General features: G+C 42.1%; 1 protein-coding gene across 1 annotated transcript in view; it reads right to left on the reverse strand.

The window, feature by feature from the left end:
• Positions 1 to 404: 404 nt before the first annotated feature.
• Positions 405 to 24459, reverse strand: part of LOC132886233 (carcinoembryonic antigen-related cell adhesion molecule 2-like) — a 130140-nt gene continuing 106085 nt past the window's right edge. Inside the window, exons 4-5 of the mRNA XM_060920797.1 lie at positions 787 to 926; positions 405 to 670 (exon numbers count right to left, since the gene is read on the reverse strand). Coding sequence (XP_060776780.1) covers positions 405 to 670; positions 787 to 926 — 406 coding nt within the window. The remainder of the gene's footprint in view (positions 671 to 786; positions 927 to 24459) is intronic.

Raw genomic sequence — 24459 nt, forward strand, 5'->3', positions numbered from 1 at the left:
TAAGTCAACTGGCTACTCTAAATTGTCCATAGGTGTGAACGTGAGTGTGAATGGCTGTCTGTCTCTCTGTATTAGCACATGATAGATTGGTGACCTGCCCAGGGTGTACCCTGCCTCTTGCCCAATGTCAGCTGGAATTGCCTCCAGCTTTCCTGTGACCCTCAATAGATAAGCGGTGTAGAAAATGAATGAATGAATGATTTCTCAGATGTGCCACTGCCCATCATTCTCTGTCCATCTTTTGCAGTTTTCAAAAGCATGCAAAAGGCAAAAACAAAATTTTAACAGCAATGAAAGATCTGAAATAGGAAAGCTGTAAAATGAAGGACATTTGCTTGACCATATTCAATGTCTTGTTCTTTTTTTGTTGTTGTTGCAAATTAATTACTAAACTATAACCCACTTCATACAGTGATGCTGATGGGTTCAGATGTGGAGTATCTCAGGCTCTGTTTATTGTGTGTGATACAGGTATAATTGCCACTCTGACTGCTCTGAATATTTCTCGGTCTGAGCTCCTGGCCCATTTCACCAAGCTCTCCTCCATTCACAGCCCACTGAAACTCAGCAGCAGGGCTGGACTCAGCTGAGCAGGTCAGTATGAGGTTAGACCCAGAGCTAATGAAGGGTTTCACTGGAGCTGCTGCAACAGCAAAATTTTCTGGACCATCTGCAATAGAGCAGCCCATATTTAATCTGTTTTAGAGCCATTCTGATCTTGTGGAGACCAATATCATGCATTTTGTTGGATAAACCTCATGAGTTGCATGATATGAAATAACTCACAGTAAATGGTGGGGCTCAATGGAGGACTCATTTCCTTGCTGACGATGTTGGATGCTTCACATTGGTATGGGCCTGTGTCACTTCTGGTCACACTGTAAATGGTCAGTCTGCTGTTGCTTTCTGTTAGCTGAACTCGCCCCCTACTGTTACCTCAGAGCTGCAACTGAGCCAAATAAATGAAAGAGAGGAATGAGACCAGTATTGGGGAGTAATGAGATACATGTAACAGCGTTACGTAATTTAATTACAAAATAAATGTAACAGTAATACATTACAGTTACTGGAGAAAAATGTGTCATTCAATTAGTTACTTACGAAAATATTCAGAATTACAATTTGAATTACATCTGAATATTGTCAGTAAAACCTTGCCAAAATATTAAATAATATTTTTACTGTTTCGCACGTTTTCCTTATAAACATCCTTTTTTGCCATTTCCCTCCACAGCCGATATTTTGATAGCCATTCTGGACCTTCTGATAGGCTCTCCTATCACGTCTACATTTGCAGCGCCATCACTTCTGTTACTAGCCTGTGCATGCAGCGACCTGAATTTCAGTTGCCAAACTACCAGAAATGTCACATAAAAATGCATTCCACTGCTGGAAATTTAGAAAACATTTCTGATATGTCACGGAAAAGGGCATAAATTTAACTGTGCAATGTAATGCTTGTTTGCCGGCTGTCAAGATGTTGTCCACATCAAAAATGTCCATGTCAAACCTCAAGAAACATCTAGAGGTAAGTGCTGCTTACTATAACTGCAAACGAAATATCAAATTAAGCAGGGAATTGCCAAGACTACCTTCACAGAGCCATACAGAGACCGTTCTGTATCTTAACCATTCCACACGCTTATAGTGTGTCCAAATGAAAATGTATGCCTATTTTAGATCTATATTTTTGTTTCACAACATTACGCTAGCTACTCTAGATAGCTATCCATAGCTGAAGAGATCTTTGAGCCATATATGCCACACTTCCCCTCCCATTTGCATTAAAATCTCATTTCATTATCTCTAGCTGCTTTATCCTTCTACAGGGTCGCAGGCAAGCTGGAGCCTATCCCAGCTGACTATGGGCGAAAGGCGGGGTACACCCTGGACAAGTCGCCAGGTCATCACAGGGCTGACACATAGACACAGACAACCATTCACACTCACATTCACACCTACGGTCAATTTAGAGTCACCAGTTAACCTAACCTGCATGTCTTTGGACTGTGGGAGAAACCAGAGCACCCGGAGGAAACCCACGCGGACACGGGGAGAACATGCAAACTTCGCACAGAAAGGCCCTCGCCGGCCACGGGGCTCGAACCCAGACCTTCTTGCTGTGAGGCAACAGCGCTAACCACTACACCACCGTGCCGCCCGCATTAAAATCTAATGTACTATTCTCATGCAATAGGCTATATATCGATATATTGTTAGTTAATTCATGTTGGGTCTGATGTTAGCACTCCTGACTTGCTATAGCTGTATGTCATTGAGAGTTTGCTAGCTAACAAACCCCTGAGCGATGCTAATAAACCCCCCGGGCACCTTGCCACTCTGCTAACCCCATGCTTTATATTGGCTCGAAGGCATGGTTTTAGGCTACTTCATGATTTGTGACTGAAAATTGACTTTAGCAGAGTAAGTGATGACATAATCAGATGAAATATCATATCCTAACGAAGAATAGGATCTACAGTGTCAACAGTTTTATTTGAAGTTTTATCATTGGCAAAGAGCTAACACAGAGACACATCTCACAAGAATTAAGAGCAGCTTATTCAGTTCTGTCACCTACAATGTTAAATGTTTTAAACATGTTACAATTAAAAAAAAAGGTTGTAACTTTGTATCTGTATGTCAACTCATTGATTTTACAGTAAAATGTGGCTTGAAGTCTGACCTTGTGGTGGTTATTATTATATTATTTTTATAAAAGATGTGATGTTAAGTGATGTTAATTCATGTGTTAAAAGGGGTTCAGTAGACAGTGTTTAGTATTGTTTTGAGCTTAACACTGCCAGGTTTAAAAATTTGAAAATGGTTAACGGCACAGAATACTCATTCAAAAATTAGAAAAGTAATCAAAAAGTAATTGAAAAGTAATTAGTTACATTACTCAGATATGGTACTTGAAATAGTTACACTACTATTACATTTTAAACAGGGTAACTTATAACTGTAACGAATTACATTTCTAAAGTAACCTTCCCAACACTGAATGAGACACAGAGCAGATGAGGCTCACAGTGCTGTTGAATTCAACAGCCATTACTTGGGGACAGTGATAATGTTGGAGGCAGGAACTGGACACTTTAAAGTAATACAGTCCTCAGATATATGACAGTACAGATAAATTTTCAGCACTAATGATCTATAATCAAGATATTACTATAATCACTGTACCAACACTGTTAACTCCCCTTAATTTTAATAATAATCACTCTGATCTTTTTCAGCTATACGTTGTGAGGGAATTTTTAATGGATGAACATTATTATTCTCTGTGTTTCTGTGTGTTGAGCTCAAGTGGCCTATACTGAGAAAGATGTTTTTTCCTATGTTGTAATCGCTTTTCTGTGGCCTTGGTGGTAATGAGCAGGGTGCTTGAGTTCATCCTAGCTTGCATCTTCTCATGATGTAACCACCTTTCCTGACCTTGGTGGTGATAAGCAGGGTGCCTGAGTTCTCATAACTACGCATCCACCCGCACGCCAGGTGCACGCTCTAACAAAGCTTCATAGAAAATCTTGAGCTAATCACGTGAAGACACAAGCAGTGAGCGAATGCTTTCAGAGTATAATAGATTAAAAAAAAAGTATTGTACTTCTTCCCACTCCTTTTTCGAACAATGTGCGGTGTATTGTAATGTATTAGCTCTTTGTTATTTTATTTATTCTTTTTTTTGTCACTTTTTTCATTTTCTTTCTTTTGTATGTACAAATAGTTACATACATTTTTATACATGTTCGAAATAAATAAATTAATTAATTCATTCATTCATTCAAAATAAATTCATTCATTCATTCATTCATTCATTCATTCATAACATTCCTAAAACACAACTCAGAGTGCGCGTACTCTCGGCATCATCAGAAGTGGTGTCTTCTTCTATTCTTCTCTTTCCTTTCCTATTTTATATATCTTTTATATGATCTACTATAATAAATGACTGAAAAGACAACTGTTAAGCGTTCTGAAGTGTTTATTAGAAATTTCCATTACAATTTGGCGTCCCTGGGTGGGCCCTATGCGTCTGATCCTCGGACGACGGAACACTCCCAAGGCTACGGTGCGGAGCTGAGAACTCGGACGAGAGACCAGGCCATCAGGGCTCCCCGAACCAGTAAGTGATAACTTTGCATTCTTGTGTAAAGAAATTAGTGGAAACAGTATTTAAAGAATGATACAAGAAATGGACAGAGGCGGTTCCGGTTATGGCGCGCAGCTGAAAGGTCGCTTGGACAGAGGGCTCCGCCTGATTTGAAATAAATTGTAAACTTTAACAGTTAATATCGTGCGAATTGTGACCCAAAACAATTCTAAGGTGTGGACATCGTATTATGTCGAGGAATCGAGGGAGAAAACGGGAAAATAAACCACTAAAACACGACATTGGACTTTTACAGGAGGACGAACACGAAGTTGACAATATGCTAAGTCAGGACGAAGCTAGCAATGTGAGTCAAATCCTGTCAGCTATTCAGTCGCTCAGAAATGACTTTAACGCGCAACTACATGAAGTTAGAAACGAATTCTCCACGCAGTTGCACGAAGTGGTTACGTCCAACCACGAGATTAAAGAGGCTATAGGGACCTTCTCAGAAAGACTCACTGCAGCTGAGAGTCGCATTAGTGTGGCGGAGGACCAGATCTCCTCGCTCACACGAGTCACTGACACCACACAAGAGAAGGTCCACAAACTAGTTATGCAGATGGAGGAGATTGAGAACCAGCGCAGGCGTTGTAATCTAAAACTGGTTGGAATCCCTGAGGGCTTTGAAAAACGAGACTGCCGTGAGTTTCTGAGGGCATGGCTACCGCAGGTGTTGGATATCGAGCATCAACTAAACATCGAGCAAGCATATCGCCTGGGTACGACGCCGTCAGCACAAAACCAACAACAGAGTGTGACAAAGCCGCGTGTTGTGCTCGTGAAATTTCTGTCTTATCGTGACAGAGACACCGTGTGGAACGCAGCACGTCGGAAGGAGGTTAAACTTGACAATAACCCTGTGATGTTCTTCCCGGATCTGTCACTAAAGGTCCAGAAACAACGAAAACTTTTTGATGGGGTAAAACTACGACTGAGACACTTGAATAGAAACTATGGACTCATGTTCCCCGCGCAACTCCGAATTTGGCACGAAGACGCCTGGCACTACTTCAAATCTGCGGCGAAGGCTGATAAATTCATCGACAAGCTGCCGCCCTGCAACCCGCGAGAAAGCCGACGCGAGTCCTCCGAGGAAAATGGGTAGTAACACAATAACAATTTTGGTTCATAATCTAGATGGTCAATAATAACAGAATGTGTAACTGCTCTCCTCTGACATGGTATGGTCATATTAGTCAGAGATAAGCCATGGTCTGGTCTGGGCCACTGTGGACTGTGAAATATTTTTCTTATTGGTCACAAAAGTGTTTTTTTTTTTTTTTTCATCTCTTAATTATTTTGGCGGAGTTTACATCCAATGCTTTAATTTGTTGTCTACTGTTCATTTTTCTTTATTGTGACTACTGTTGCTCACTGCTCCTTTTATAGGATCAGGTTGGAGCCTAGCTGGGACACTGATCATTGGGGGGAGGTTGGGATGTGCGTTTTTGTTCGCACTGAGACGGTGTTTAGCCTTGTTTGGGATAGGCCTTGGTTTAGTGTGTTATGTATCTGTTTTGAAGGCACATTATTGAAAATACTATATGTTCTGATTATTAAGACAACAGTGGTAGTGTTTAATTTTCAGATGGCATGAGCAGGGATTTAAAGATAAATATGATTTCATGGAATGTAAGAGGTCTTAGAAAGTTGGTGAAGTTGAAACAAGTAACATCCAGATTGAAACAACTAAAAACACAGATTGCCTTCCTTCAGGAAATTCATTTACTGTCATCTGAACTTGCACCTTTAAAAAGGAGATGGTCAGGGCAGGTCATAGCAGCAACATATTCTTCTCATGCAAGAGGGGTAGCAATACTTATACACTCCTCTATTCCTTTGAAAATTCATAGTACCATATTGGACCCTGCAGGCAGATATTGTGTTGTGCGGGGTTCCTTATTGGGCCAGGGTGTTAATTTGGTATGTGTGTATGGGCCTAATAATGATGATGCTCCCTTCTATGACAATTTATTTTTGACTTTATCATCTCTGTATGGCAGCTTTTGTCTAGCAGGGGACTTCAATTGTACACTGGATCCAGCTCTTGATAAATCCTCAGGTATTGATGTCACACACATCCAGAGCAGGAAAACAATTCAACACCACATAAATAAGCTGGGTCTCTGTGACATTTGGAGATACAATAACCCGTCTAAACGTGAATATTCTTGCTACTCTGCTACTCATAATTCATACTCTCGTATTGATTATTTTCTTCTGTCTAAATCTCTTATAGAAAACGTGAATGACTGTGGGTACAAAAGTATTGTCATTTCAGATCACGCACTACTGCTGCTCTCCTATACTATTACTGGAGCTTCCAAAGGACCCTCAGTGTGGCGATTAAGCCCAAGATGGATCCATGATACGGAGTTTTTGACATTTCTTGAGGCAAATATTGATATCTACTTTAAAATTAATACTAACCAGACATCAGCCTCTATTAGATGGGAAGCGTTCAAGGCCTTTATCAGAGGTCAAATGATCAGCTATACAAGCAGTATCTCAAATAAACAACATATAAAGCTGACAGAGCTGGAAAAAGACATTAAGGAATTGGAAGAAGAATTTAATTTCCACAATTCGAACCAAACTAAACAAAAACTGGACATTCTTAGGGCTCAGTATAACGAGTTGTCAGCAAATAAGGCAGCGTCTAGTCTAATGAAACTAAAACAGTCATTCTATGACCAAGGGGAAAAAGCAGGGAAGCTATTAGCTTGGCGCATAAAATCTTTAGAGAATGAAAGAGCAGTCTTGGAACTTGAGTCTGAACAAGGGAAACCAATTACTAATTTACAAGATATTAATAATAATTTTCAGTCATTTTATTCAAAACTGTATACATCAGAAACTAAAGCAACTCCTCACTCACTTGGAACTTTTTTAGACCAAATAGACATACCTATACTAGATGACAACGCTCAAAAAGAACTTAACTCCCCAATATCCCGGTGTGAATTATCAGAGGCTATTGATAGTATGAATGGAGGGAAAACGCCAGGACCCGATGGCATTCCAATTGACATCTATAAAAAATTTAAAGGTATGCTACTTAGCCCCTTGTTAGAGATGTGTGAAGAATCACTAGAGAAAGGGGAATTGCCCTCAACACTAAAGACTGCACTTATAACCGTAATATTAAAATCTGACAAACCTTCAACAAAATGCGAATCATACCGCCCAATATCTTTGATCAATAATGATGCTAAGATAATAGCCAAAGTTCTTGCACGCAGACTAGAGAAACATTTGCCATCTATTGTTGAGCCAGACCAAAATGGTTTTATTAAGGGTAGGCAGGGTTTCCACAATATCCGTAGGGTGTTAAATATTGTTCATGCTAAAAAAGAGGCACCTGACATGGCCATAATAGGTCTTGACGCTTTAAAGGCATTTGATATGGTTGAACACACATATTTGTTTGAAGTTCTTAAGCGTTTTGGTATAAGCGGTTACTTCCTTGACTGGATTAAGACTCTGTACTTTGACTCCAGAGCATCAGTACTGACAAATCACATGGTATCCAAACAGTTTCCTCTCTCCAGAGGTACAAGACAAGGATGTCCCTTGTCACCCCTTCTTTTTGTGTTGGCCATAGAGCCCTTGGCTATTGCAATCAGAAACAACATTGACATAACTGGTATTAACGTAAATGATATTGAGAATAAAATAGCACTCTTTGCTGATGATGTAGTTGTTTTCCTGACCAACCTGAAGCATTCCGTACCTGCTCTATTGAAATGTATAGAAACATTTGGGAGCTTTTCTGGCTATAAAGTCAATGCAACAAAATCTACTATTATGTTCCTGAAAAGCTCAGAAAGATTAACTCCACCACTATACACTCCCTTCAGGAATATTCAGGATAGTTTTACCTATCTTGGAGTTAAGATTACACCAACAATAGAATCACTGGTACCCACTAATTATGACCCCATAGTTAAATCTGTGATAGGTTCTATAGACAGATGGAATTCCCTACCACTATCCATGATTGGTCGCATTAACATTCTGAAAATGAACATTCTTCCTAAACTTCTTTACCTCTTTCAAACCATTCCACTTGCCCCTCCTACCAACTTTTTTACCAAAATGAAACAGATCTTTTGTCATTTTATTTGGAATAATAGACGCCCCAGGTTACGCATGACCCTGTTGTGCTTACCATATGATAGAGGTGGGTTAGGAGTCCCTTTTCTCCAAGGATACTACTGGGCTGCACAATTGAGAGCAGCTTCCTATTGGTTTGACACTACATCACTTCCCACCTGGGTGAGGATTGAAGAAAGTACAACTTCAAAAATCCCCCTCAAGCTGTATCTTCATTCAGCAAAGCTTTCTATTTTGAAGAAACTTACCCTAAACCCTTTTGTTAGACTTACAGTGATTGTGTGGCATGAGGTATTGAATTACTTGAAAGAAAATGCTGCTTTGTCCCAATTCACTCCCATCTGGGGAAATAAGCATTTCACACCAGGCACCAATGATCTTGGCTTTAAGATATGGGCTAATAAAGGTATCAACAAAATATCAGATCTTTATGATAGAGATGTCTTTTTAAATTTTACTGACCTCAAACAAAAATTTAACATTGATGCTAAACACTTTTTCAAATACTTACAGATTAGACATTTCATAACAAAAACTCAAAACTCCTTGAGCCTGCCCTCCTTGAACTCCATTGAAATCATAGCTGTGAATCTTTGCGGTAAACCTGGACTTATCTCCCGTTTCTACCAAATAATCACTACAAAACAAAAAGAATCCTCAGAGGATAAAAGACGTGCCTGGTGTCTGGATCTTAAGGAAGAAATTTCTGTTGAAGAATGGAAGTACGTATGTTTACAGAGCCAAGTCCAAACAATAAATACTCGGTTTAAATTACTTCAGTACAAATGGCTTATGAGAACATATATCACTCCTGTAGTACAACATCGTATTGATCCTAACACACCTGATCTATGTTTTAAATGTGGTACACATAAAGGTACACTATTTCATTGTTTTTGGGAATGTTCCACTATCCAGGAATTTTGGAAGGAGATAATTACAACTTTGTCTAAGATTATCGATGTACCTCTCCCAGTATGCCCTAAGCTTTGTATACTGGGACTTTTCCCAGAAAATTGTACACTCAGTAAGTATGAGAAATCAATGGTCATATATTGTCTACTTGAAGCAAAACACAAAATTTCTTTGTCATGGAAATCTATGTATAGGCCATGTAAACAAAAGTGGGCAGAAGGACTATTACATTGTATTGCTATGGAAAAATTGACTTACTTGATCAAAGGGAAATATGACAGATTTGTTAAGATCTGGGAAGTGTTTATGGAATTTGTGGAAGGAGGAGGTCTTTCTGACGCTGTGTAATTATTGTCCTTTGTTTGCTCATGTCATTCTTTTATTTTTTTAACCAATGTTAAGGTCCAGCTTCTATATTTATCTACTGTTGTCTCTGATGATTATGTCTCTTAATGTGCCTTTTTGTTCGTGTTGTTTTGTTTTTGTGTGTTAAGTAAAAATCAATAAAGATATTTGTCAAAAAAAAAAAAAAGAAATGGACAGAGATTTGTCCTAGTATTTAAAGAATGATATAAGAGATGGACAGAGATTGTCCCAGTCAAGGAAGACTGATATAAGAGACGGACAGAAGTTTGTCTGAGCCCAGGAGGACTGCTAAACTGTGGTACCATCAATATGTTTGCAGACAACGGATAAAACACAATTTTGAGACAATAAACTGCGAGTAGTTTATTGGGTTGTGTTAGAGAATTATCCGCCTAAGTGACGACTGGGTAATCGCTCGCCTACTTGAGGAGGGGAAGTACGGGTGCGTGTTTCGACGGATTCACTTTCAGCGATTCGTGGGAATTGAATCTTGCTCCCTTTGTTCTGTGTGAACAACTGGCCCATCTGGGGAACGGGATAGAGAGGTTCGATCGCGAAAACGCAAAGACACACCGGTGTGCACGCAAAATATTGATGAATCAACAGAGTACTGTCCTCCTCCAAATTCTGAAACAGAGAAACAGCTTTTGTACACATGCGCGAGTTGTCTTTGAGGTTGTTGTGTTAAATGATACCTACTTTGGTTTAAGGCAAATGTCAGATAAATTGTTTACTAATAAGAACACACCTAAAAGATTATTGTGTTGCATTTTTGGACATAGTCCAACTTGCTCTTCTTGTGATTCTGAAAAAAAAAAACCTCAGCCATTGTTGTCATAACCTATTGATATAACAGTGTACAATGAGGAACAGAAACAGTAAGTTAGGGAAAGAAAAGAAAAAGCAAGTAAGTGTGAAGCTACATGTGTTATAATAAGAATTGGCTGTTCCTATGACAGCCCAAACATCCAGTTTATGAAAACCTCGTATGGCGAGGATTATTTGGCACAGTTTGATATATGGGTAAAGGACTTAGGATTCCCTGAAAAGGGCAGTTTTAGTCCCAGGCAGATAGGACAGTTAGAAGAAAGTTGAAACAGAAGGAAAAAGAAGAGTCTGCAGATAATGTTAAGTTCTTAGGGGACTGGAGGGCGTTTTCTGCATGGAAAGAAGAAACACTTAAGAGAGAGTACAAAAGAGAGAAACGACAGGCAGGGCTCTCACCCTCTTCTCAGTGTTTGAAATTTCAGATGGACCCTGACCTGGAGTCTGCCCCACCACCCCGACACACACTGCCTCCTCAGCAAGGCGGAGCATCATTCCCACAAGCGCCTCACCCACAGAGAAGGGGAGAAGTTGAGACGAAGGAAAAAACTGAGCCTCTGGAATCTCCCCCAGCCTACCAGCTGCCTCCAGCATCAGCACCTCCCCTCGCTTCTCCATCACACATGAGATCCGGTCTTACATATGGCGATGGAAAAGATACTCTCCTGGACCTGACCACGTGCTCACCAGTGGGTCCACAAGGCTGTAACCTAAAGTCTGAAGTTCTTCATCTTCCAATGGTGGAAGTGGCTGGAGCTGATGGCGTGCTTTTAGTCCACAGACCCTGGATGACAGCTGATATCAAGGAAAGCATGGCTTCTCTTCCCAATGTGAGAGAGGTAGGAGGAAAGAGATTTGGTAACGAACTGTTGATATTTTGCAGAAAATTCCGACCGACCATCCATGAACTTCGCTGCCTAATCATGACCAAGATGGGTATAGATTGGAACAAAGTTTCCAAAGAGTGGCCGGAAGCTGACCAGCGAATGACTACACCAGACTGGAGCGTGGCTGGCAATAGTGAGTATAGAGATACCATCACTGCTCTCTGTGCTCGTCTGGATAGTGCTTTTCCTTTGAACATAGACATGACTAAGATCAGTATGTGTAAGCAAGAAGATGGAGAAGTGGTGTCAGCATTTCTCACCCGTCTCACCGCCACGCACGAGAAAACAGTGGCCTGACCAGACCCGTGAACCTGGCTGCAGTGGAGGGCACTCCTGAGCCTCACCAAGATCAAGCAGTATGCTGTGCATGCAGAAAAGCTGCTGAAAGAGAAGGAGAAGACAAAGTCGACACAAAGAGACCAAGATCTACACGCCGCCACTCTCACTCTTTCCAGACTGTTCAGCCTGGAGAAAAAGGAACAAGAGGAGGAAGAGGTCGAAGTAAGGGCCGAGACAGGACAACCTGGAGTGACTCGTCCTGGATAAAAGGTGCAACCTGCTACAACTGCAATCAAAAGGGACACATTGCTCAAAATTGTCTCCACAGTAACAGGCAGAAGCCCCGTTAGGAGTACAGCAAAGCAGACTGATGGGCGGACTCCGGGAACGGGCCCCACACAGAGAACAGGGGAGGTAACACACACACACACCTGATGATACACATACACATAGACAGGAGCATTCACATAACGTTAAACACATTAGTAGCAGCACCTGCATGCAACAGCAAGACTACACAGAAATGCCCGATACACCAGTCCAGATAGATACACCTGAAGTTGCATTAAGTTTGTTAAAATACACAACTACTCCCTTGTATGCCCCTCACTGTGTGTGGGCATGTGTTAGCCTTTCTAGTAGATTCTGGAGCAGGACACTCAGTGATACAACATGGGGTACTTCCAGTAGACCCACCGCTCAGCTCAAATTCTATTCAGACGATGGGCATCTCAGGACGACCTGTAACCGAAACTTTCTCAGTCAACCTCCTGTGTAAAAGCGAGGGAGGAATAGTTACGTCCCACTCATTCCTCATCTCACATACATGTCCAGTAAATTTGTTAGCACGTGATTTAATGTGCAAATTAGAAGTAAATCTCACATCCACTCCAGATGGACTAACTATTGAAGTAAGTGAAATGTGCGGTGTGCAGTATGGGTTTGGAAGCCCCCTGTATGTGTATGTCTGGCAGCTCTGCTCAGATCAGCTCACACAAACTCCAAAACACCTTGTACAGCTCGCATACTTGAACACTTCATCAGTTGACACAGATTATATGAAAGAGGAAGATTTGCATTGTACAGCACATGTTCACCAAGGTCAAGATGTAGAGTTTGAAAAGACTTGGTTTGCAGACCCCCATGCACGTGAAAGATTGACCCTCAAACTATGTATTGGTCTAAACATTATTGCGCTGTGCAGGTCCATTTTACTCGTTGTCCAAACAGCTGCATCAATGCTCATCGCAGTGTTCTCAAACATGTTATAAGCAGCCTCAGAACAGAGGACTTTGAGGTTGACTGCTGCCAACATGATTTCTTAGACATCATTAATTCTATTCCCCATGTCTCATTAGCAAGGCCACGAGCCACCCATTGGAAAGACGTGGGGAAGTGGGTCAGGAAGTGTGCAGTCGATGGCAATGAATGGTCCCAAACAGAGGACCCTAGTGTGTTGTTTTGTCAAAGGCTTGGGGTCTACAAACAGTCATGCTATGTGTGTGCATGTTAAGCGCAGCGTAATACTAGCCACTGATGACCAGGGTCCTGGGGACCCCAGCCATAGTGGCCTGTTTGTCTTTGTTTCCACAGGCATAACTCCAGCAGAGGTGCACCCCAAATTGGCGGGAGTTCCAAATTCCATTTGGGCGAAGGGTAAACATGATGTGGGCCTAATAAAGAATGCTGAACCAGTGGTGATCACCCCCAAATCAGATTTCAGTCCTAAACAGACCCAGTACCCACTCAAACCAGAAGCAATTGCAGGTATAAAACCGGTCTTTGATTCGTTGCTGAAGGCAGATGTAATTGTCCCTTGCAAGGACTCTCCAGTGCGCACTCCTATTTTTCCAGTTAAGAAGGAAGAAAACCGTCCCAGCCCGATGAGTGGAGGTTTGTCCAAGATCTGCAAGCAGTCAATGCTGCGGCTGTCCCGCACACGCCTGACGTCCCTAAAGAGCGCTCTGCAGACCACACCCACTCTGGGACTGCCTGACCCCAATAAACCATTTGTTCAAACTGTAGATGAAAAGAAGGGTTTTATGACCTCTGTTCTTTTGCAGAAACACGGGGATAGATTGAGACCTGTAGCCTACTTCTCCAGCAGGCTGGATCCAGTGGCGACTGGACTTCCTGTTTGCCTGCATGCAGTTGCTGCAGCTGAAAAGGCGGTAACTGCCTCCAGAAATATTGTGGGGTATTCTAACCTCACCCTTTTGGTCCCACATGCTGTCTCCCTGCTTCTGTTGGAGAAAAAGACGTCACATTTGTCAGCACAGAGATGGTTGAAGTATAACACAGTCATACTTGATATGCCTAACATCACTGTGAAACGTTGTACTGTTCTGAATCCTGCCTCTCTTCTCCCTACAGAGGACGATGGAGAGCCACATGACTGTGTTGCTCTCACTAATGATTTTTGTTCCCCCAGGGCAGACTTAAAGAGCGACCCTTTGGAAAATCCAGACATGATCCTCTATGTGGATGGTTCAGCCTCCAGAGACGGGAAAGAACAAAGTAGGTTTTGCCATAGTCTCAGATCACGAGATCCTCAAGGCGTCGTGTCTGCCCTCAAACCTGTCAGCACAGGCCGCAGAGCTCTGTGCCCTCATTGAGGCATGCAAATTGGTGGCAGGGCAATCTGTCAATATTTTTACAGACAGTAGGTATGCATTTGGCATTGTGCACGATTTTGGCACCATTTGGAAACATAGAAATTTTCTCACTAGCACAGGATCTCCCATTGCACATCATAAACTGGTCTCTGAGTTGTTGGATGCTGTTCTACTCCCTAGAGCTATTGCTGTGTGTAAGTGTGCTGCCCATACTAACAATACTGATCTTGTGTCTCAAGGGAATGCCAGGGTGGATGTGGCAGCTAAGTGTGCAGCCTCGGCTTCCAGTTCACCCTCTAACCTTGCCTTTCCTCAGGCTTCTACCCCTTGTTTACAGCTAGCGGACCTTCAGAGCACTGCCATCCAGGACGAGAGACGAGTCTGGAAATAGGCAGGCTGTATCCTTGCAAACTTGGTCTGGGTTTGTCCCTCGGGCTGTCCCTGTCTACCAAAATACATGTTCCCTTTCTATTCAAAATTGGCACATGGGCTCACCCATGTGTCAAAAGGGGGGATGGTAGCAGAAGTAACAAAGAGATGGTTCACAGAGGGGTTTTCAAATTATGCTGCGAAATTTGCAAGCAATGCTTGATATGTGCACAACATAATGCAGGTCAAGGTATCAGACTAACTCAAGCAGCACACCCAATACCAGACAAACCATTTGATCACCTCCAAATGGACTTTATTGAACTGACACCTAGTGAAGGGAAAAGGTACTGCCTGGTAATAGTTGACATGTTTTCAAAATGGGTAGAAGTATTCCCCACAGCTAAACAAGACTCAGAGGCGGTAGTCAAAGCACTCCTGAGAGATGTAATTCCTAGGTGGGGTATACCTAGCAAAATCTCAAGTGACAGTGGAACACCATTTGTTAATGCAGCCCTAAAGAAAATAGGAGCATTCCTAGGGATAGACCTGAAACAACATTGTGCCCATCATCCTGCCAGTGCAGGAGCAGTAGAGAGGGAAAATGGGTCCCTTAAAAATAAACTAAGCAAAGCTTGTGCAGAAACAGGGCTAGGATGGACAAAGGTCCTCCCTGTAGTACTCACACAAATGAGGATGCAAACTAGGCCTAAACATGGGTTAAGCCCATTCGAAATTCTGTTTGGATGAGTACCCAACATGGGGATAGGGCCAGCTCAAGGAACACTGCCGGACACCACACTGTGTGATGATGCAGTGTTGAATTACTGTGCAATGTTGTCCTCTGCTTTGAAATCTATCCACAAACAGGTAAAAGAAGCACTTCCCAAACCCGCTGAGGGACCTCTGCACGATCTACAACCAGGGGATTGGATCGTGGTAAAGGACTTCCGACGAACCAAGTGGAACAAGCCACGGTGGAACGGCCCATTCCAGGTCCTGCTCACGACCCCAACGGCAGTGAAAGTCACAGGCAGAGTGATGTGGATCCATGCTAGCCACTGCAGGAGGGTTCCTGAACCGGCTGAGCAGGAGGAAAAGGAAGGCCTAAGTGACCAGACGCTGACTAAAGCTCGTGAGGAAGAAAGGCATCACTGCATGGAACAGTGCGAGTATCACATCAATCACGTACGCACCCTCAATAGGGAAGAGTATTTCAGTGTCTAGCCGATAGACAAGTCTTAGGGTTTTGAGTTTCCTCCAAGTCCCAGTGAGGTGGGACGAGGGCTGATAGGACGTGCCCGCCCTCTGAGCACCAATACACATCAAGAAGGGCAAGGGTTAACTCGGTAACATCATTGAGGCACTGAACAAGATGCGCAAGGTTGCTGAACAATCATAAGCAGATGAACATGGAGGAGTTGAAGACAGCTGATCGTGTTGGTTCAGTGGATGGAAGACTCTGATTCTATCCACCATACTGGTCCTGGGCTTAGCGATTGTGATGCTATGTTTGCTCCCTGTTTTCTGTCAATGTTGTATGTCTGTGTTTCAGAGGCAGCTGACAAATATTGGTTACCAGATGGTGAAAATAGACTCAGACGACTTGCCTGACTGGCCTCCAAACTCACACGAAGACTATAACCCACCGTTCGATGACATCAGCACAGTTGACATGAAACTAGTCCTGACTTAAAACACTTTCATTATGATTGTTTCCTGTTCTATTATTCCTGATCTATGTATATGGCTTGCTAGCATTTATTTAAGATGTCTATGTCTTATAAAAACAGCCTTAGCATTATCTCTGTACACTCAATGACGTGTTAAGTTGAATCTCTCTGAGAACTCTTATCACTGAAACTGTGTACAGTTCTTTTCTTTCCTTTTAGTAATTTATCCTATAGGATAAAAAGGGGGGAATGTGAGGGAATTTTTAATGGATGAACATTATTATTCTCTGTGTTTCTGTGTGTTGAGCTCAAGTGGCCTATACTGAGAAAGATGTTTTTTCCTATGTTGTAATCGCTTTTCTGTGGCCTTGGTGGTAATGAGCAGGGTGCTTGAGTTCATCCTAGCTTGCATCTTCTCATGATGTAACCACCTTTCCTGACCTTGGTGGTGATAAGCAGGGTGCCTGAGTTCTCATAACTACGCATCCACCCGCACGCCAGGTGCACGCTCTAACAAAGCTTCATAGAAAATCTTGAGCCAATCACGTGAAGACACAAGCAGTGAGCGAATGCTTTCAGAGTATAATAGATAACATTCCTAAAACACAACTCAGAGTGCGCGTACTCTCGGCATCATCAGAAGTGATGTCTTCTTCTATTCTTCTCTTTCCTTTCCTATTTTATATCTTTATATGATCTACTATAATAAATGACTGAAAAGACAACTGTTAAGCGTTCTGAAGTGTTTATTAGAAATTTCCATTACAACGTCTACATTAAAAACTTGTAGAGCAACAATTAGAGGTGTCACATCTGCACCTGCTTGACCTCAAGACTCCATTTCCCAGAATTGACAGCAGCTTTCAAATATGTCTGCCACAGACTACAACAACCATCCAACACTTCACCGCTCACAGTCTCCTGATTATCGATTGCACACACCTGGACGCAATCACCACAACACACTAGATAAGCACACTCACAATATCAGAACTTTGCAAAGTATATGCTCAATTCCTTGTGTCTGGCTTTACCAAACCATTTATTTCTTGCATTGCTTATCTGGTTTGACATTGAATCTTGCTCCAATACCCTATTTGTGCCTCATGTGACCATTGCCTGTTTTTGGTTTAGATTTTTGCCTCATGATTTAGATTTATCTGCCAGTTTACCTGAATAAACTCTTACACTTTTTACATCTGTCTGTTGCCTGTATTCCTGACAATAGGAAGTAAAATTGTACAAGTATTAATTCACTGTCACCTTCAAAATTAATGAATTTACTCAAAATCAAGGAACTACCAAAATGACTCTAAGTATTACAGTTTCTGCATTTTGTATAAACAGAGATGGGACCAAGACACACAATGTGCAAGTCTCAAGTAAGTCTCAAGTCTTAACCTTCAAGTCCCAAGTAAGTCCCAAGTCTTTTTTTGTCTTGGGCAAGTCAAGTCAAGTCACAGGCTATGTCAAGTCAAGTCAAGTCCAAGTCAAGTCACCTTAGGCATATTGGCGTAATTTTAGCAGCAGAATATGAATTTAATACATTGAAAAGGCAATACATAAGTAAATGTCAGTAAACATCCCTGGCACATGTGCCCAACCTGTTAAATATTTGCATTTTAAATACTCATGTTCTGTAAAATACATAAAACAAAACAGTAATAATGTCACAAAGTTATTTATTGATGGCAAAATTGATTGCAAGATTGAAAGCCAACTAAGTTTCTCACATTGTCATCAGCCAACAAGAAAAATAAACAGAGAATTGGCATTCTGTTATGTGCGTAGTTAAAAGAGGGTAGGACGACACCTTGGGTTAACAGGGGCATGAGCTCCAATCTCTAATCACGTCAGATGAGATGATTATTATTAATAAGATACACGTGGAGAAACCTGAAGTGACTTCGATGTATGTTTGCGCCAGTAAAAAAAAAAAACCCAAAGGATAGAGAAATGTGTCAGACATAATTTAGGTCTCAAAAAGAAGACCTGTTCGCCTGTGCAAAAGTGACATCATCTTACCCCATATGACAAGCTACAGAGGTGTGTGCAAAAGCGCTCTCTCTCTCGCTCTCTCTCTCTCCGAGGCTGCCTGTGCGGAGCGGGGACATATAGAACGACTTTGGCCCGGGAGTCTTGGTTCCCGCTATAATAGATTGTTACGAAAATAAATGTTAAATGAAATATGCATCCTGCGTATTCCTTTCCACAGGAACTTTGCTCACAACGTTTCGGTCGTGGCTAATGCACTGTCCTCCTTACCACAAATGCAACGTTTCGGGAACAATACGGAAAGGACAGTGTGCGGGATTCATCTTTCCTTGAACAATTACCCAGAGACTTTTTAAATTACCTCACTGGGAAATATCCAATGCACCTGTTCAGTTACAGAGTTGTGCTCTCTAAATTGTAGTCATTCAAACCATTGTTTTGGCGGCCTGGTAGCCTGATATACTAAATGTAAATTCATGGTTTGGATGACTGCACAATTTATTTTCGTAACACTGTGTTACAGCGGGAACCAAGACTCCCGCGCACAGTCAGCCTATTTTGCAGAGTTTAGTATTGCTGCTATTCAAACAGCGAGTGGCATGCCAGTGAATCCAAATCGTGGCGCTTTTTTCAATAGTGCATGATAGGCAGTGGGACAGAGTTTTCTTTTCTTTTTTGATCGGGTAGTGTGACGGAAAAAAATGTGCAGGTTGCTGCACTGCTATTTCAAATGGCTATGATAAACTCCCCTGCCTCTATGCCCTATGGACAGTCTGGCTAATGTACACGAACACACTTACACAAATTTGTACTGCTCATGAACGTGTACATGTTCACAAGCTGACCATTAGCTTAACCCTGAAACAGAACAACAGGGTAGGAAGCTGCTTATGTTATTCAGCATCACGACTGCAAAGTGCACAATCAACTTACTACTACTGATATACAATATCATTAAACTTGACGTAACTACATTGCTTACCAGCATTCACATAAGAATTTCACAATAATAAACTGAATCCCTAGCTACATCTGCAACGGCTAAAATCCTCCTACCGCTCACTCTCATGGCTAACATTGGCTAACGAGGAGTTTAGCTGCTATCACCAAATAACAACACATTAATAAACTTACTGGGCAGAATGGATCTTCAAATGCCGGACGAAATTGGAGGTCGTGGTCTGGCTGTCAGAAATCGTCACGTTGCAAATCTTGCACTGCGCCATTCGTCGTTTACCTTCTAGGCAGTAGCCCTTGAAGCCGAAAGTGATTACTCTTGGGATGGCTGACATGATGATATGATGTGAAATCTGTGAACACATCGTGGCATGGGGCGTGGTATATAGCCCACGCAGAGAGCGTGCCTGATGGACAGGGTGGTGACAACCCAACGGCAGTGCAATCAAAATTACTGAAGTATGTGCATATTACATTTTATTTTCACAATAAAAACACGATGGAAATAACACTCAAGCCACTCAAGTCATCGTGTGTCAAGTCAAGTCAAGTCCCGAGTCTTAAACTTCCAAGTCCGAGTCAAGTCTCAAGTATTTTCATGTTTTGTCAAGTCAAGTCACAAGTCATGAAAACAGTGACTCGAGTCAACTCGAGTCCAAGTCCCCAAGTCTCAAGTCCCCACCTCTGATAATTTATATAGTAATTTACTAAAAAAACTAAATTCTGAATTTGACACTGCAATTCTGAGAGTCAGACATTACTATATTAAGATTGATATGAATATGATTTTAAACATAATAAGGCTGTACTGTATAACCATGTCAGCTGGTGGGTATTTAAAAATAGGGGAACCACACATTTCTATATACATATTGTGGCACTCACCGTTCACTGGCATTCATTTGGCTACAGGGATTGACATCAGCCCGATACACTCAACCATGGAATACAGCCATGGCCTGGCAAGCAGACAACCAGGAGTGCCCCAGGATTTGCGCTTTCAGGAGCAGGTATGCTTCTGCTAAGGTCAGCTGGAGACCATAGTACAGTAGGCCAGGTGGGTCTCTCCAGTGAGTAGAGTGACCAGAGCTTGAGCTCACTCCTCCTCAGGCCAGCCTTCTCTTATGGCAGTTTGTTCAAAGGTGTAGAGGTAAGCACTGGTGTTGTCAGATGGAGAGCCTCTTGGCTGGGCTTTGGAAGGCAGCCAGGGAGGGGAGAGGCTTCCAAGCTGTGCTTCCAGATGGGAAAAGCAAAGAGTGCACTATCCAATAAATGTCGAGATGTTTTTTTTCTGTGCAAAACACATCCACACTCCATTCACTCCCAGTGAAGCTGTGAGGCTGGTTGGGACTCAAAATGATGTGTTAACAGCCTGTTGTCCAGTGAGTATTAATATTTCATCCCATTAAAACAGTGAGTACATGAATACCTAACCAACACTAATAGAAGCACTGGCTCCAATAGCTGTGTATTAGTGCTACATTTTTGGTGCCTTGTAAGGAGTAGATAATTTGCAAGTTATAAATGTCACTTTCCACCTCAGGACATTCGCTGTGTGAAGTGAATAAAAATGGATGGCTGCATGAATGTGTCTTTTGTTTGCTCTGTCAGAGCACATAGAGCTCATAAAGCTTACTTATCTGAATTTTTACAGTTAGAAGCCAAAGTGGCTATTGGTACTGTTCGAATGTACTAAACTTCAAACATTCATGCAAAATGTTGAACTGAAATTGCAGTACAGCAACAGCTGAAGGATTATTTTAAGATTACTGTTTAGCATGCCATTGAGCTTCAAAATGTGTTAAGATTCCTCTTTCTCTGGCTATGGTTATTTTTGAGCCAGGCTCTCTGTGTTATAAGGGTCAACAGGTCAAACTATGGGATATATTTCAATTAGCTAGTTTATCAAGTTAGACCTTTCCCAGGTTAATCATTTAGAGTCCTTAAACACTAAGATGCATTGACCCACTACAAATATTTTCCTAACATCACTGAGAAATTATGTTGTATTACATAGCCTGGGGGCGGCACGGTGGTGTAGTGGTTAGCGCTGTCGCCTCACAGCAAGAAGGTCCTGGGTTCGTGCCCCAGGGCCGGCGAGGGCCTTTCTGTGTGGAGTTTGCATGTTCTCCCCGTGTCCGCGTGGGTTTTCTCCGGGTGCTCCGGTTTCCCCCACAGTCCAAAGACATGCAGGTTAGGTTAACTGGTGACTCTAAATTGACCGTAGGTGTGAATGGTTGTCTGTGTCTATGTGTCAGCCCTGTGATGACCTGGCGACTTGTCCAGGGTGTACCCCGCCTTTCGCCCGTAGTCAGCTGGGATAGGCTCCAGCTTGCCTGCGACCCTGTAGAAGGATAAAGCGGCTAGAGATAATGAGATGAGATGAGATACATAGCCTGGATTTATGATACTCTACTTAGGGGGTTTTCTGTCATTTGGCACTTGGAACAATTTTTGGGTTAGAATATTTAGAGGGGGCGGCACGGTGGTGTAGTGGTTAGCGCTGTCGCCTCACAGCAAGAAGGTCCTGGGTTCGAGCCCCGGGGCCGGCGAGGGCCTTTCTGTGTGGAGTTTGCATGTTCTCCCCGTGTCCGTGTGGGTTTCCTCCGGGTGCTCCGGTTTCCCCCACAGTCCAAAGACGTGCAGGTTAGGTTAACTGGTGACTCTAAATTGACCGTAGGTGTGAATGTGAATGGTTGTCTGTGTCTGTGTCAGCCCTGTGATGACCTGGCGACTTGTCCAGGGTGTACCCCGCCTTTCGCCCATAGTCAGCTGGGATAAGCTCCAGCTTGCCTGCGACCCTGTAGAAGGATAAAGCGGCTAGAGATAATGAGATGAATATTTAGAGGATCTTGTGTGTAACCATGATTATGTTTTCTTTACCACTGATTGCAATCATTGCAGAAGCACTTAAAACACTAAACAAAGACTCCTATTGTGTAGCTAAAAGCTTGAGGTGTCATTTGGTGGGAGTTACAAGTGGGCCAGCTTTATTTCAAACTTGGTGGAACATATGCTTTAGCCAATGGGAACTGTGTATTGGGCAGCCAAGCAGAAGTGTTCAAACAAAGAAAGTTTCTTTTACAATGATTTTAATAGGAAAAGCCATTTTGTTTTGGGGTGGTTCGGTTGAGGTCCCTTATACCAGGACATTGTTTAAAACCACTGGTATCTCTAGAGAATTTTAGTGCTCTTCTGGAATCACTCAAGTGCTGGTATTACTTTGTGCATTAAAAGTGCTTTAAGGTAACTTTTGTGCAAGTGTATTTTTGGCTACTCTTGGGATTCAGACTTCCAATACACAGCGGACAACAGCAAGTAGCTTAGCAACAAGCTAACTGGCTAACATTTAATAAATCTAGTGTTGATGATTAATAGAATCAACATTTTAGATTTAACCAAGTACTATGACTGTATATCAGAAGAGAAACAGCATGTTACGCTGTTCACAGTGTGCGACCATGGTGATTTGAAGTCACTCCATAAACAAGGAATTGATAATTGAGAAGACTAACCCAAGTTGGCAAGTTGAAATTGTAAGTTGAGGGGATGTTTTTGGTGGATTTTACCAGTTGTAGGCAGGGAACTACAAGTTGCAGCTACTCCTCGAATGCTGCAATATCCCTATGTTGCGGGCTTAAAAGATGATTCTCATGTACTGTATGCTGTGTTGTCCACCAAAAACAATTTGAGCTTAACTGAACAGTGTGACATTGCAGTGTGAGATATTTAATAATTTGATTTGTTAAAATATTGAATTTGACCAAGATTGCAGAGCAATATATACAGTAAACTTGGTGGAACATATGCTTTAGCCAATGGGAACTGTGTATTGGGCAGCCAAGCAGAAGTGTTCAAACAAAGAAAGTTTCTTTTACAATGATTTTAATAGGAAAAGCCATTTTGTTTTGGGGTGGTTCGGTTGAGGTCCCTTATACCAGGACATTGTTTAAAACCACTGGTATCTCTAGAGAATTTTAGTGCTCTTCTGGAATCACTCAAGTGCTGGTATTACTTTGTGCATTAAAAGTGCTTTAAGGTAACTTTTGTGCAAGTGTATTTTTGGCTACTCTTGGGATTCAGACTTCCAATACACAGCGGACAACAGCAAGTAGCTTAGCAACAAGCTAACTGGCTAACATTTAATAAATCTAGTGTTGATGATTAATAGAATCAACATTTTAGATTTAACCAAGTACTATGACTGTATATCAGAAGAGAAACAGCATGTTACGCTGTTCACAGTGTGCGACCATGGTGATTTGAAGTCACTCCATAAACAAGGAATTGATAATTGAGAAGACTAACCCAAGTTGGCAAGTTGAAATTGTAAGTTGAGGGGATGTTTTTGGTGGATTTTACCAGTTGTAGGCAGGGAACTACAAGTTGCAGCTACTCCTCGAATGCTGCAGTATCCCTATGTTGCGGGCTTAAAAGATGATTCTCATGTACTGTATGCTGTGTTGTCCACCAAAAACAATTTGAGCTTAACTGAACAGTGTGACATTGCAGTGTGAGATATTTAAGAATTTGATTTGTTAAAATATTGAATTTGACCAAGATTGCAGAGCAATATATACAGTACACTTTGGTAAAACATTTTCATGTATTTTTAGGAAAAACCTCCTGTGTAGCCTTAAAGCAATCCTGTCCTGTATAGACAGTAAAGGTTTTTCCTTGTATTTATAAAATAAGGACTGTGAAATACTAAAGAACAGCTCTTCCTTCAGTTGTGTTAAAAAGAAAAGATTTGTTTATTCACCAAATACCTGCAGTGAGGTTAGACCAGTGAAGGAATCTGCAACAGTGTCTACAGTCAGACAATATTGTCTATCATTTTCTCAGTCAGGCTTTTAATCCAGCCACTGGGGGTGCATAAGTGTACTCTTGGTGCCGGTCCCAAGTCCGGATAAATTGGAGAGGGTTGCGTCAGGAAGGGCATCTGGCGTAAAACTGTGCCAAATCCAACATGCAGAATGAAAAGAGAAATACCATACCGGATTGGTCGGGGCCCAGGTTAACAATGACCGCCTCCGGTACTGTTGGTCAACAGGGTGCCGGTGGAAAGTGTGCTACTGTTGCGCCAAAACGGAGAAGGAGAAAGAGAGGGGGGAGGTGTGTTAGGAGACAGCGTGAAAGATGGAAGGGAAGTAGCTTAGAATTGAGGGTAGGAACATTGAATGTGGGAACATTGACTGGCAGAGCGAGAGAGTTAGCAGGTATGATGGAAAGAAGGAAGTTGGACATGTTGTGTGTGCAGGAGATGAGGTGGAAAGGAAGCAAGGCCAAGAACATTGGAGATG

This window comes from Neoarius graeffei, chromosome 5 (genome assembly GCF_027579695.1).
Source record: "Neoarius graeffei isolate fNeoGra1 chromosome 5, fNeoGra1.pri, whole genome shotgun sequence".
NCBI lineage: Eukaryota > Metazoa > Chordata > Actinopteri > Siluriformes > Ariidae > Neoarius > Neoarius graeffei.